The following is a 14168-nucleotide window of genomic DNA, read 5'->3' on the forward strand; positions in this document are numbered from 1 at the left end:
ACTTCCCAGCTGCCGCCTCCACGCCAGGCAGGCGCCGCTCCGCCCGTGCCCCGGGCACGCCCCGGCGCTTCTTCATCACTCTCGGGCCGCAGGCGCTCCGGTCTCCAGTTCCGGGCCCCCTTTGCCAAAATGTGACTCTGTTACGCCCACTTCAGTATGTGCTCTCTCCCGGCCTCCAACATCTCTGTCATTGCCTGCATTCCGACAAGCAGAGAGGGAGTCCTGTGGCATCAGGGCACAGGGCTACATCTCCAGCCTGGATAGGGAAAAGAGGTTAGTGGGAATTCTGGTATGAGAGAGCCAGCTTCTGGCTGTTATATCCCTGCCCTGGGCAGGCCTGCAGCAGGTGGAGATGCTCCAAGCACTGCTGGGGAGGAGGACAGGCAGGGAACAGCTTTATCCCAGGTGGCAGAGGCATCCTGGCAGCAGGAGTGAGGCCATTACACCCAAAAGCACCAAACCCCACCTACCCCACCCTGCCCTGAACATGGAGTGTGCCACCCCATGTCATGTCTGCTTGTTGCATTCCACAGCAAGGCATGGCAGAGAGCAACTCAGCTCCACCCCATGCTACCTTACTTTCTTCAGGTTGGGCACAAAGGGCTGAGTTGAAGGATCATGAAACAAGCAGATGGCAGAGCTCAAAGGTCCCCTGGTGCCCGCCTGCTCTCCTGGCAGATCAGAGTCCAGCTCTATCCCTGCCTGCAAAGACACAGTACAGAGAGATCCAACAGCTGTTCATCCCTGCAGTGTTAGCTATTGAACACGAATGACTGTGCCTCACCGCAGCAATGGCCACCTCCCTTGCCGTGAACCACGATGCGGAAGAAATGTAGACTTCAGCCTTGCTCTTACCTGCAGTAACCATAGCCAGGAGGGTCCTGGGCCCTCCTGCAGCCAGTCACCCTGTACCACTGGTTTGCAGAGCTGCTGTAAACGGTTAAGCCAGTTAGTACTCTGAGTCACCTATGTGACGCTACTTTGTGTGCAAGACATGGCAGGGCTGATTTCTGCCTCACCTCCAGCTGCCTCTCACAACACCAGTCTTCATTGCTGCTCAGAATCACAGAATCATTTAGGCTGGAAAAGACCTCTAAGTTCATAGACTCCAACTGTTAACCCAGCACTGCCATTTTTATGACTAAACCATGTCCCCAAGTGTCACATCCACTATTTAACCCAACAGAAGGACACAGGAGCTCCAGGCAGACCTGAGAAATCATCAGGAAGGCCAGGAGCAGTTAGTTCATTCATTTTATTCTAGATCCTACACGAGGCAGGGACAGACAGAACCTGTCAAACTACTAAGAGTTTGTCATACTCCAGGGTAGTAGTAGCATAACAAGAACAGCTAACTACATGTGCGTTATTGATCACCTGACACTATTCTATCACAATCCAGCAAGTTGAAGGCAGGAGAGAGCGAGTGGTTACATGGAACCATGATGACATCACTCCCTCCCCCAGCTCACCCCTACCCACCCTGTAGAGCTGCAGCTCTGGCACATGGAGATGCTCCTCAGCAGCACAGAGACACCAGCACCTTCCTTAGGATGGCACTGGCTTGAAAATCAATCTCCACTGATTTGAGACTGGTTGTTGGGGCGAGGACACACAGATGCTGCTTCCTGATAATCAGGACTCTCTTGCCCCAGGCCACATGCAGCAGGACTCCAGGGCAGGGGCAATTGATTTGTCCCTTGTGAAACACGACAGGAGACAGTTCCTACCCACAGCTTTAGAGAGCAGAGAAGAAACGGGACCCAGCACTGATCTAACACCTATTTTGGGCCCCGAGATTGGACAGAGTTGAGCCAGGCTGACCTTTTCCACAATTTGCTGGGCTGTCACAGCAGACATTCAGTTTGTGATTGGCTTTAAAACGCTGCAGATGAGAGGATCACGCAGAGGACATCCAGGCCACTCCCAGCCCCTTCTTCCCAGCTTACCTTTGCACAGCAAATTTAACAGCACAATCAGTGGGTTATCTTGGCATTGTTCCACAGCTGCCATGATTTTCCAGACCCTCTGACCATGTACCAAACAATCTCACTGCTGCAATGGGCTCCTCTCCCTACTAGAGGGGCTTTCATTGGTCTCTCCACCCCAGTACACCACCACAGCAGCAACTGCTGCAATTCTCCAACATGCATATGGTGATAACACAAAATAGACAGTAAAACAATAGTTTATATGGTAAAAAACTTTTTCTCAGTATGCTTGTAGGAGTTAAATCCAGAGCATCCTGGGTGATTCCCTTTCTGCTAGGGCCAGAGTCCTGCTACTACAAGTATCTTTTGAACAGAAATCCCTGACACCAGCTACAGCCTTTCCCCAGAGTCCAGCAAGCCCTTGGGCAGCACTCAGTGGCAGGAAAGAAGAGGTCTCAGATGCTAAAAGACTTTGTTGGAAGGAAGAGTAGAGAAATGCAGGAAATGTGGGAAAAAGCTAGTTGATAACTCCATAGTCATCAAGTGCTTCAGGTTATGGAGGGCCTAGATCTAAAGTCAGTAGGATGAGACTGGAAGGTTGATCACAGTGCCCAGGGCTGTACAAGAAGTGTTAAGCATCTCCAAAGACAGAGGTGCCACAATTCTTCTAGGGAAGGATCCCACCACTTCAGCTAGGTTCTGCTCTCTGTGTCGCCTTGCACAGCAGCTCTCTCCTCATCATGGAAGGCTGGGGCTGTGTATGCAGATAATGAGAGGGAACAGAGCTGTCTAAACACATCTCAGTGAGAAACCTGAAGTGTTCTGGGTATACCTCTGTAATTGCCTCAGTTACTCTCCTTCAGCTGCAGTTGCTTCCAAGGGTAGGGAGCCAGAGGTGCTTGTTCCCCTAAAACTGATCACCCCAAGCAGCTCTAGCTCCTAACCTGCAGGAGCTCTGGCTCCTAACCTGCCCATTCCAGCAGGTGACATCAGCTCACCCTCCACCAAAGACTAGTGCCATCTTATCCATCACAGCCTGAACTACTTACTAACTAACACCTGCCCAGCAATAAAAAGAGGAGTCTATTTTATTGCTGCTTCTAATTCTGCTCAGTTAATAATGTGGCCTCCTGCTAATGTCCGGTAGAGGTAAGAGGACAAGGCTGGAAAAAGCAGTATCAATTCCATCCCAATGTCAGTCCCTTTTCAGATAGCTTATTTCAAATCCCAGCTCACTGCTGCAGGCTTCTTCCTCAACACTCCTGACTGAGGGCAAGCCAGCAGATCAAAGTCCTTTCACCAGCTTACTCATGCCCATTTAAAAGACACCCTAGGAAGTGACTCAGCCACCAGCACTGGTTCCACTCCTGTTCCCATTCACACTGCTGGTTGAAATCAGCCACAAAGCCACAGAGATCAATTCTGGAACAGCTCTAGGTTTACAGAAGACCTCCTCCAGCAGACAGGACTTCACACCCACGCAGCTGATCATGGAAGGCCCTGCTGCAGGCAAGGGCTGCCATAAACAGCTTCCCTAATTCACCCTGTGCTCTCTCTACTCACCACCATGCAGATGGCAGCACATGCTCTTTCCTGGTCCTATATCCCTTTTAGTAAAAACCCTCCTTGGCAGTTCTGGGAATACATGTTTCAAAAGAAACTAGTGAAGGGAAGGACTTTGTTTATAACTGGAAGTGATTTCTGGATGACAGACTCCTTCAACAGAGGAGAAAAAGCCATGAAACATTAAGACAGGATTAATCTTAACTCACAGCATCAGCCCCACTCCAGTGCAGCCCCAGTGATTCTGTGACTCACAGTAGTGGAGGTCCAACAGACCACACAGGCTGAAGATAGAGCTGGAGGTACAAATGCAGACTAACATCAAGCAGCTCCCAGTGCTAGGCAATGACCAGCCCTGGCCAGAGCTGGGAAGATCCACAAATACTTCCAAATGGTTGTGAAGGTTTTATTGCCCACCCTCACTCACAGAGCATGTGTCCATCTGCTCAAGGAGCTCCAACTCTTGGTACCCGGTTTCTACACTGCCCTAGGGCAAATGCTCTTCCTATTCACCTGAAACCTCCATGTCCTTTCCCATGGATGAGAGGAGGGCAGCAGAGCCTGGCACTGCTATGCCTGCTACTGCTTTAACCTCTGCAGTCTGGAAGATGAACTTGGCCCTGACAGCAGATCTCCATGAGAACTAGAAGAGAGTAGTTGTAACACTGCCATTCAGGGGTAAACTGAGGCCCAAAGAGCCTGGGAGCACAGCTGCCAGGCCACCAGCATGCTGGATACAGAACTAAAAGAACAAAAGGGAAGCAGACAGCTCCCACTCACTGTGAGGGAGCAGCTTCCCCAGCAGTCTCTGCTGTGTAAGAGGTGCCAGGAATGACAGGAACTCAGATTCTGTGTGATGTAAAAGCATGGGAGTCCCTTCGGAATCTCCCACAGTCCTGCTGTGCAGGTCTGTTATGACACCTGGTGGCCAAAGACACCCCTGCAGCACCTGCCACCAGCCCGCCCCATTCTTTTTAATCCTAGATGAACGATCTAATTTCCATTGACCTCATTTGAGAGCAGGAACAAGGCAACAGAGCATGGTCAGGACACACCGATCATCTTGGCCACCCCCTCGTCTCAGAAGCAGCTCACAGTTCTGTCCTGTGCTGTAAGTGCTGTGCAGCTTTGTCTCCTTACCCCACTTTTGTTTGAGCAAAGTGCAGCCTGGAAGGAGTGAGCATTGTGGAGCTACAAGATGACGTGGAGAAGAAACTCATTACAAAAGCCTACCAGCTTTTTGATGCATGAGGGCTCAGCCAGGGTTCCATCATCACAATCACATTTACAATCCAAGTTAGCTCCCACCCTGTTGAAGACCCAACCCTTCATGTCAACTGCTGGCAGCCAGGCTTCACACCTATATATTTATTATATATATACACATCCCGTGGGGACAAGGGAATGCTTCCCACTGCATGGTTTTCTTGAACAATTGTCCATGCTGCTTGGTCAGGCTGCAACATCACTCTTCCCACGGACTCATATCTGTGTCAATGGCCACGCAGTTATAGGCAGCATAGCGCAACTTCTCTTCACATACTTTGGCTCTAGGGATGGCAGGAAGGAAAAAAAGAGAAAGGTAAGGAGGAGCTGCCATTGCTGGATTTGCCAGTTGAAAGGACAAGATGTTTTCTGAAATGGAGGATATGCTTCACCAGGGACTCACAGAGAGAAACTCAGCAGCCACAAGGGACAGGCAGGGGATGGAAGTGTGGCAAAGTGATGGGGCCCAATGGATCAGCACCAAGGTTAAGAAGAGAGCCCACACACAGTCTTCCAGACACAGGGAAGCACCAAAACTTACGTGGCATAGTTGGGCAAGAAGAGAGTGCTGGAGCAGGTGGATGACTCTGGCAAAGCATCTGTTGTCTCTGAGCTGGGGAGAACGTGACAAACTGGTTAGAACCAGCAGGCCAGCATGGCAGGGAGCCCAGACAACACACCCCTGTGGTGTGGGATCTGTCAGCTTTGCAGTCTACGGAAGAATGGACTTACCCCATCTTGTCTGGATAGATATAGATCCGTGCTGGAAGGCGACTTCTGCCAGTGACAAATCTGAGGAAGCGGCTGCGATCCTCTGTGAAGAAAAAGCAAAGACATCAGCAAACCCAGCACTAGCGAGCAGTCCCTTCAGCCTAGCTGCTTGCTTTCCTTGAGTGGTTTCCCTCCCAGCCCCCAGCCAGCAGGCAGGAGCTGTCATGGCACAAGATATGCACGGACAGAGAAAATTGCTCACCATTGGTAAAGTTATTGAGTGCTTCCCAGAAGTACTGAACTCGGGTATCCTGTGGCTCAAAGTCCTCAAACCGGGCTGTCACAAAGGATACAGAAAAGAGTTTAATAAAGATCTGAGCTCCTCCCTCCTCGGCAGTAGTGCCTGCAGGCTGTGACCACATAGACCCAAGGTGCAAGAAACATAGATGGTTAGGCCCCTCTCAGGAAGCACAGCCAGATCCACATCTCAGCTCCACAGGGGCTCAGATACTGGCAGCCAAGGGATGACCCAGCCTCTACTATGAGGCCCAGGACGGAGTCAAAGGACACTCCTGTTCTCATCAGCACCCAGCTAAAGGCAAGAAGTACACAGGACCACAGTCTCACTGTGAGAAAGGCTAATACTGGCCTCCCACGCTTTTCCTTGTGCCAGCACAGACAGAAGACAGTCTTGCTTTCAGGAAAAGAGTTTTCAGCAAAGCCCTTCACTTACTGAGCCTCTTCAGGGCATCCACTGTGACTTCAGGGTCTCCACAGACCTTTTTTTCTAGCTCCTGCCATGTAAGGAGGTCAAGAACAGCTTGGGGCACCACCTTCAGCAGCCCAGCCTGCATGGCCATGATCTGAAAAGGAGACAAGGCAGGTAAGCAGCATGTCTTGCCCATTTCCCTGACTCAAGGTTAACCCTAGGGACACTACTGGATTCAAGCCATATGACTGCTTTGCACATGCTCCAAGGAACCTGAAGGAACAGGACAGGATCCCAGAGAGATGCACCCACTGAGAAAGCCTGTGTCAGAGCTGTGAATAAAACCCCCTATCACCCGTGCTACTAGAAGCCACTTTGCTTCTTAACAGCTCCATAGGCTCCAGAACCCCACTGAAAGGGTTGCATATCATTGCCCTAATGAGCACAGGGATGCTAACCACAGTGCATTTTACCAGAAACAGGCTGTGGGCAGGTGTCTGGGAGCCAATGACCAGCCACAGGGTGAGACAGTGTCACCTGCTCCTTGCTCTCCTCCAGCCGAGCCTTTTGCACCAGGCGGATGAACTCCCTGCGGTCCTCGTAGCGCACAGCGGTGTTGCTGCCGTTGGGGATCAGCTCCACCATGCGCTGGTCGCTCAGCACTGTGGTGTAGGTCAGCTCATTCCCAAATTTGAACTCAAAGGTGTCTTTATCCATGACTTCCATCACCTCCAGGAGCTTCACCTGTCCAGGCACCAAGTAAGTCCATGTTAGAGAGATGGTCAGAGAGCAGTGATGTGCCCAAGCCCTCATCTTCTCCCTTCCCAGACAAGCGACAATGACACAACATGGGATATGCTGCCCTAAAGCTGTTTAGCAGACCTTGGGTCATTGCATGCTTAAAGCAGCAGTCAGCATGGCTGTATCTCTGTAAGAGCATTTGGTGCATCCTTATAGCTGAAAGTTGCCCTTTGTTGTGTTTATTTGACATATCATAGGAGGAAGACATGAGGACAGGGACACAAATCAGCACCTTGCTGAGTGCCACAAGGAATAGGATAGGCACAGCCTCCCAGTCCCTCTCACCAACACGGAGTCCACAGCAGGGAAGTCTTTGCTCCAGCTGACCTCTTCCCCTGTTAATTGTTTCCATACAAAGCCAGGAAGAGCCAGGACCTGAAGAAGAAGAGAGATTTTATTGAGTCTGTGTCAAAATGAGACCTCACCAAAGATGGAGATAGGACTCAACAATGCAGACACAAAGAGCCTTCCCTACTTCTCCCTCTACATGCAGAGCTCATCATAGCTGAGTAGAGACCAAACGCTATCTCCCAAGCTCTCAGCATCATGCCCCAAAACTCAGGCTGTGAGTTCTCCAAACTGCTTGGCCCCAAATACCTCTTTTCCCAGTATGCGACCACAGAGCCTTTCCATGCTCCTGTTAGACAGGCTTCAGGAGAGGGCTATCAATTCCCTTTGCAGCAAATCTTCTCAGAGGGATGGGGTTAAAAACTTACCAGAAACTCCTTGCCCCTCAGAGCTGCTCCCATGATCTGCCCAATCCACTCGTACTTTGCGAAGTCTTTACAAGAGGGGTTGGGGACATACATGTCCCTGGCTTCTCCAGTGCCATTACCCTGTAGGAGCGAGAGGCAAAACTCCAAGTCATAATTTCAGCACAGCATGAAACACCACAAACTACTCCTGCCATGCCTCTGGGCACTTCTCACAGCAGGAGTGGGCTAAACCCCCCATCCCCCTTGGCAATATTCCCAGAGACAGACCAGTATCCAGGCACTTGTCAGCATATTCTAAAATGAAATACCACAAAGCAAACCCCTCACAAAGAAAAGCTTCAAGTAGGTATGTCCCTGGCATGCAAAGGGATAGGGACAGTGCTGCATTGCCAGGCATGGAAGGGTTTGCCCCAAACATCCCAACGCACAGCACCTGGTTGGATGTGCGCACGAAGAAGGGCAGAGGCACAGGGGTGTCTGCTGAGCTGGGGCACAGCTCCTCTGACATGTCTGCTAGGCTGTCTCGAAAACCACCACCTGCAACCCCAAAAGAAGGGTATTCTTAGTGATGTGAACTCCCCATGTGCTGATCTTCAGAGTTATGGAGCAAAGATGAGGATTCCTGGCCCTGGGTTGAGCAGAAGGCTCCTACTAGAGCCTTATGTCACTGGAGAAAGTAAGACAAGAAAAAGAACATCCCTGCCTGGCCTGTGGAGAACAGCCAGAAGGATCATTGGCACTGGTAAAGCTGCTGTTAGCGAATAATGGAAATTTGGTCCCCCTCCCAGCAAACAGCACTCTTTATCTGAGACACAGCCAGAGGTGGCAGGACAAGGCAACCTGCCTTCCCTCTCTCCTCCACGGGAATTAACACTGGAACCAAACAAAAGCACCTACAGCAACAGTCACCTCATCAGCCCCCGACTGCTCCAGAGGAGCTCTGGCCTCCTGCAGCCCCTACCTTGGTCGATGATGCCCTCTGCGATAAATTTGCACTCCCACCACTGGTCATAACGTAACGGCCACCTGTGGAGAACCAGGCATCACCTGAGGTGCTGCTCAAAGCCAAGGAGGTGCTGGGACAGGCACAGCAGGGACATCAAGGGACTAGGGTGGAACAGTCTGAGTTTAGGACAGGACAAGATCTCAATCTCCAGAGACAGCTGCATTCTCAGTAGGGAGGTGACACCTTGGGGAACAGGCCCTGATCCCATGGCTGAGCTGGCTCCTGTGCTAGCAAACCCTCTCCAGAGTACAGGACATGGGCTTCCCAAACACCCTGCTGTAACAGGACACAGCTCCCAGCTCTGCATGGTGCCTTCCCTTCCCAAGACACTGCTTACCTATAATCCAGAGGCTTTTCAAACTTGTCTGAGGGTTTCAGGCCTTCATATACCTGCAACAAGCAGAGACAATCAAGGTTGGTATCCCCTCTCCAGGAGAACTGGTGCCACATGAAGACAGGTACATCAAACACATCAAGTCTCACAGCAGTTTGGGGTGTTTGTGCACGCACAGAGCCCCAGATCTACTGGAGATTGGGAGAAGAATGCACACAGGAAGATCAGCATTGCTGTAAAACCACAACACAGAACTCTATGCAGCTACTTGACTGCTGTCACATGAAAATTCTCTGCTGCCTTTTTAGTGCAACAGGACTGTTACACTCTCCACTAACAACATGCCACAGAGAGCATCCAGGATAGAGTACAGATTTTAACTCAGAGATCCTAAATCCCTTATAGATATCATTCCTTATGGGACCATCAGCACCTGTAATTACGGAGCCTGTGAGTCACATGAAGAAGCCTTGAAGGCTTGGTCTGTCTCCAGCTCCAAGCTCTCCCTTCCACCCATCTTAATGCAGATCATTTTGATTTTGGGATGCCCCAGTCTCCCCAGAGCAGCAGGGACCCTTGCAGGAGGAACAGTACCTGGGTGAAGACAGCATTCTTGCAGCTGGGGTCCAGGGCAGGGTTGTCCCGGTGCTCCATGGCCAGGCGCCGGTTAATGTAGAGCCTTGGCATGAAGTTGGGCTTGCTGGTCTCCGAGTCCTTCAGACACTGGGTAATGAGAGCCGTACGCTTCTTGGACAGCAGCAAGAACTGCTTGATGTGCTGCCAACAGGGACCCACAAAACATGTCATTACTTTCTGTTGAAGCCATCACACCTCTAGGTTTCTCCCTTTCCCAGGGCCTTCCTGCACAGAGACATTCTCATTGACAGTATTTGCTTCCCCTCTGCCTCTGAAAGATTCTGCATTCTGGCCTAAGGGAGATAACAAGCTCAGCCTTCAATCTGCCAGCTGTCATCTGATGCTCACACTCCAGTGTTCCTTAGAGTCTCCTTTACCCTCACTCTACCAGAACACTGGTCTTACTATCCCTTTTAGTAGTCAAAGCCAGCTCCTCTAAACAAACAAAAAACCCCAAATGCTTTGGGTCCATGTTGACCTGGCACAGGAATTACAGTGCTTTCTGACACCAGGCCTGGAAACACACAGAATAGGCCTATCCTGGTAATGTCCAGAATGTGTATTCTTGGAGGGATATAAGGAAAACAGACAACTGGATGGATGAACTCAGCACTATGTAAAGGATGAAAAGCAAAAACTTATTAAAGCCAGGAAGAATGTTACTGGTAAAAGCCTTGATGTTTGGACAAGCCAGCTCAAAGCTGCTGGCAGGAAGCGCAGGAACAGAGCGTCCTGGGCTGAGATCTTGGAGGGGATGTGGATCCAGCTTGCATGCCCAGTGCTGCTATGATCCAAGTCCCTTTGAGGGTGAGATGCTCTGGTTTGAGTCCACTTGTCAGCCCACATGTACATGCTTCTACATCAGCAGTTTAGCAGGAAAATAAACAATATCACCTTTCACAGTGTTAGTGACTTGAGCTCAGGAAGGTATTTCCCTCCAGCTGCTTTAAAGGCAACAAGCCCTGCCTGCCTCCCTTGCCACAGCACAAGCACCATCACCCTGCCAGACTGAGGCCCCAACAAGACACACAGCCAACTGCTCACCTTGAGCTTGCTGAATGTGCCAACAGTGTGGTCCCAGGCTGGCACCAAGTGATGCAGGACACTGTCCAGGAGCTTGATGAACCTAAATTCCAAAGAAGAAGGTATTGCAACAAGGAGTGATGGGGATCTGCTCATGTCTACTCTAGACCATACATCCCTGAACCAGAAAAATAACTGATCCAAACGAAACCCAGCATAGTTTTTTACCTCATGGAACCTTTGGTACTAAATTCCCACTCCCTGGGCACTGCATTGATTTTGCATCCCTTACAAGCGACTCTGCATACACCTGCCCCCGACACTGCACAGATATGTTGTGCTTGCGACACACAAGACACTGTAAACTTGAGCTACAGAACTCCTCTGAAAGCACAAGGAAGCCACCCCAGAGAGCCCACTTTGTCCCCAGATGGCTGCTATTTTCTCCAGTGTCCAGGACATCTGTCTCAAGAGGAGTGTCATATTTTTACAGCTTCCAGCCATGTACACGCTGGAGATGGGAGCAATCCCTGCAGGCAATGGCACCTCTGCCCCCCTCCACACAGTACCTTTGAATGAGCACAGCCCGTCGGTACAGCAGGTCAGGGTCAGTCCCTTCTAGGCGAGGGTAACGCACCAAATTGGGCAACTGGAACATGTCAGCACTGAGCCCCAAGTCCCTCTGTCGGGAGGATTTGATTTTGATGCCTCGGATACGAACATCAATCCCATCATCTGCCAAGGAAGACCATAAATGATATGTCAAGATCACAAGAAAGCAAGCCTTAAATAAAGTGTAGGAAGTCTATAAGCAAAAACAGTAGGAATGTACCAGCTCCACCAGCTCTGGGACTGGGCACTGTGAGCTCCAAATACCTCTGTGAAGAAGAAGCAGGGCATTTACAGGAGAAAAATAACTAAATTATTGAAGGCAGAGAAAGATAGGATGAAATCTGAGAACGTGCAAAACTTCAGATCTCCCAGAAGTTTCCCATGGTTCTTTTGAATCTCATCTAAAACAGCCCACAGGGAGAAGAAGTACAAGTCACAGCATAAACTCTTAATGTACAGTATTTTACAGGTGCATTATGGATGTGGCCACAACAACCAGCCCTACCTCTGCACTCCACAATCCGGATCTCAATGACAGGCAGGTGTGTTGTCATGTCCTCAAGGATGCACACATCCCCAATATAGCTCCTGCAAACACAGAACAGATGAGGATTAAAGGGCGGTTCCCTCATCCATCCTGCCAAAATCCACTCAGACACTTGTAAGGGAAGAAGGGAAGACAGTTTGCATCTTTTGAAATGGGAGCCTGTGGCAAGAACTCAGTTCTTGATTACAATTACAGCTGAATTCCTGAACCTGCTGGTGACTCAGGTCCAGGTACTGTGATTCTGATGTGTCCCACAATTGGATTAGGAGAGCCCTGATGACTGTACCATGCTACTGTAGGCAGAGTGAACCCACATCCCAGAGAGCCTGGCTTGTACTGCATGCCTGCTTAAGGCCAGTGTTCAGCAGCTTGGGCCCCTGCAAGAGCCATGACACCCTGTGCACCTCCACCACTCACTCATCAATGCCAACGTCGTTCAGCTTCTTCAGATTGTCCCCCTCGCCCCCATACACAGCGACCCGCTTGGGCATGAAGTTCTCATCAGTGGTATCCACTGTCAGCAGCAGCTTCCTGCAAAGGCAAGCAGGACATTAAGGAGAAGGCAAGTGCATCTGAACACCTATCACTACTCCCGCTCATCACTTGGTCATGTTGTTACCAAGCTGGGATTCCCAGGTACCTCTGACAATGCTGAAGCCAACTTCAAGCCCAGAGCCAGAGTAAGGGCTGAAGGGCAGGGAGTGCAGGGCAAATTTGGGCCATGACACTCAGGCAGAGAGGGAGTGGCAAAGCTTGCCCCAGTCACTAGCCAGCATGTGGAGCAGAAATGACTCTGTAGAGCAGAGAGAGATGACTCACTTAACAATGGTGCCTTTCTTCATGTTGAGCCGCACCCAGTGCTGGCCCTGGGACCCATCACTCTCCCAGTATGTGTCGGCATGGCTATCGGTCAGGCATGACACATTGAAGTCCTCCTGGAAGAAGGCAAGTGAATGCAAGGAAGATCAGATGAGTGAATCTCAGTGTCAGAGGGTATCACATTGGGCTGTTCCCTTTGCTGGGCTGTGGGTGGACACTGGGAGTGCAGAGCACACAGGACACTGGGGTTGACCCTCCGAGGTGCTCTGGGGTCACACACACAGCACAGAGTATCAAACCCTCCCTAACATCAGCTTTGCAGCTAATATTAGCACCGGCTTCTCAAACCACTTTCCCTCCAGGGGCTACATTATACAACATGCTGCATGATACTCCCCAGGGTTTTCTCCCACATCCTCAGACAGAGTGCAGTCCAGACCAGAGCAGCACAGCAGGCACTACCCATGCTCCCCAGCCCCACAGCACAGTGGGGCTGATGTAGCCTTGTCCCTTTAACCCACCGTGTAGGACGAGACATCGATGCTGTCCACGTACTGCTTAACGCTGCCCAAGTTCTCATCCTCCTTCCCAATGTGGTCATACAGGAAATGCACCAGGTCCTCATCACATTCGTAAGTCCATGTTGGGGGCACAAACCTAGCAGGGAAAAGGGATTACTGGGTCTGGAGAGCAAGAGGCAGCCAGGCTAATGGGTCAAAAAAAGGAAGGTCCACATCCTGCTTGCCTTGCTCGGTTTCCTGCTTTTTTGCAGGCATATCTAGGACATGACTGTGCTGTGCAGAGATGCCTGTCTTCCCCCCTCTCCCCCAGGTCTGCAGGAGACGGCTGTGTGGGCAGTCACAAAAGACAGGAGCTTGTCCCCCACCATAGCAGAAGCCAGGAAACAGTTCATACCGAAGCTTCTCTACTGCAGCCTCATCCTGCTCCATGGGCCTGGGCTTTGCTCCGAGGCGCAAGGAGTATGTCAGATCCACCACCTGCTCCCATCTGAAACAACACAGAGAAGTGGAGTGAGAACATCCCAGAGGAACAAGAAGTTGGTGACAAGTAGTAGTTGTAAGGGGAAGATTTGCGTTTAAAGCCCCACCGTGCTCCATCCTCCATCATCTGCAGCATCATCTGTTGCCCTCTCCACCCATGTCTACTCCTTCCACACCCCGCTGGGCATGTGACAAGCACAGTGCCCGAGCCAAACCCGATTCACTCCACATCCGGCATCCCTCTTGCCTCACTTCCATGAAACCTGTCCAAGCAGGCCGGGGGTTCCCTAGCCCAGGGCAGGAGGGCCCGAGGGGAAGCATCCTGAGCCTGGCACAGGGGTGAGCGCCTCCGCGCCCCCGGGGAAGGACCCAGCGGGACACCGCGGCGGCCCCGCACCTGATGACGGGTTTGTAATCGACCCCGAACAGCTGCTGCTGCCGCTGGATCCGCTCCGTGGACTCCACGGGCACCAGCCGGTCCCCGCCGTCGGCA

The 14168-nt window shown here is 51.2% G+C and overlaps 2 protein-coding genes across 2 annotated transcripts in view; both read right to left on the minus strand.

Moving 5' to 3' along the window:
• Positions 1–868, minus strand: part of LOC102044637 (E3 ubiquitin-protein ligase HECTD3-like) — a 9011-nt gene extending 8143 nt beyond the window's left edge. Inside the window, exons 1-3 of the mRNA XM_031058670.1 lie at positions 785–868; positions 580–702; positions 3–119 (exon numbers count right to left, since the gene is read on the minus strand). Of these exons, the coding sequence (XP_030914530.1) occupies positions 3–119; positions 580–702; positions 785–868 (324 nt within the window). The remainder of the gene's footprint in view (positions 1–2; positions 120–579; positions 703–784) is intronic.
• A 3979-nt stretch (positions 869–4847) lies between these two features.
• Positions 4848–14162, minus strand: LOC102037827 (E3 ubiquitin-protein ligase HECTD3). Its single transcript, XM_005423125.2, has 20 exons — positions 14073–14162; positions 13590–13682; positions 13196–13331; positions 12675–12790; positions 12273–12386; positions 11814–11896; positions 11266–11431; positions 10718–10799; positions 9632–9814; positions 9041–9093; positions 8659–8723; positions 8131–8234; positions 7698–7817; positions 7267–7356; positions 6718–6924; positions 6205–6334; positions 5734–5808; positions 5493–5574; positions 5302–5373; positions 4848–5044 (listed from the first exon to the last, which is right to left on the minus strand). The coding sequence occupies exons 2-20, from the start codon at positions 13622–13624 to the stop codon at positions 4960–4962; spliced, it is 1998 nt and encodes a 665-aa protein (XP_005423182.1). The 5' UTR covers positions 13625–13682; positions 14073–14162; the 3' UTR covers positions 4848–4959.
• Between the last annotated feature and the right edge of the window lie 6 nt (positions 14163–14168).

The sequence above is a fragment of the Geospiza fortis genome, unplaced genomic scaffold, assembly GCF_000277835.1.
Source record: "Geospiza fortis unplaced genomic scaffold, GeoFor_1.0 scaffold333, whole genome shotgun sequence".
Classification (NCBI taxonomy): Eukaryota; Metazoa; Chordata; class Aves; order Passeriformes; family Thraupidae; genus Geospiza; species Geospiza fortis.

Coding starts and splice junctions, on each gene's coding strand:
- LOC102037827 (XM_005423125.2), bottom strand. CDS start 13,624: ATGGAGCAGGATGAGGCTGCAGTAGAGAAGCTTCG. Junction 12,387..12,674: donor AAGAAAGGCACCATTGTTAA/GTGAGTCATCTC, acceptor TTGCCTTTGCAG/GAAGCTGCTGCTGACAGTGG. Junction 5,374..5,492: donor ATCTATCCAGACAAGATGGG/GTAAGTCCATTC, acceptor CGTTCTCCCCAG/CTCAGAGACAACAGATGCTT.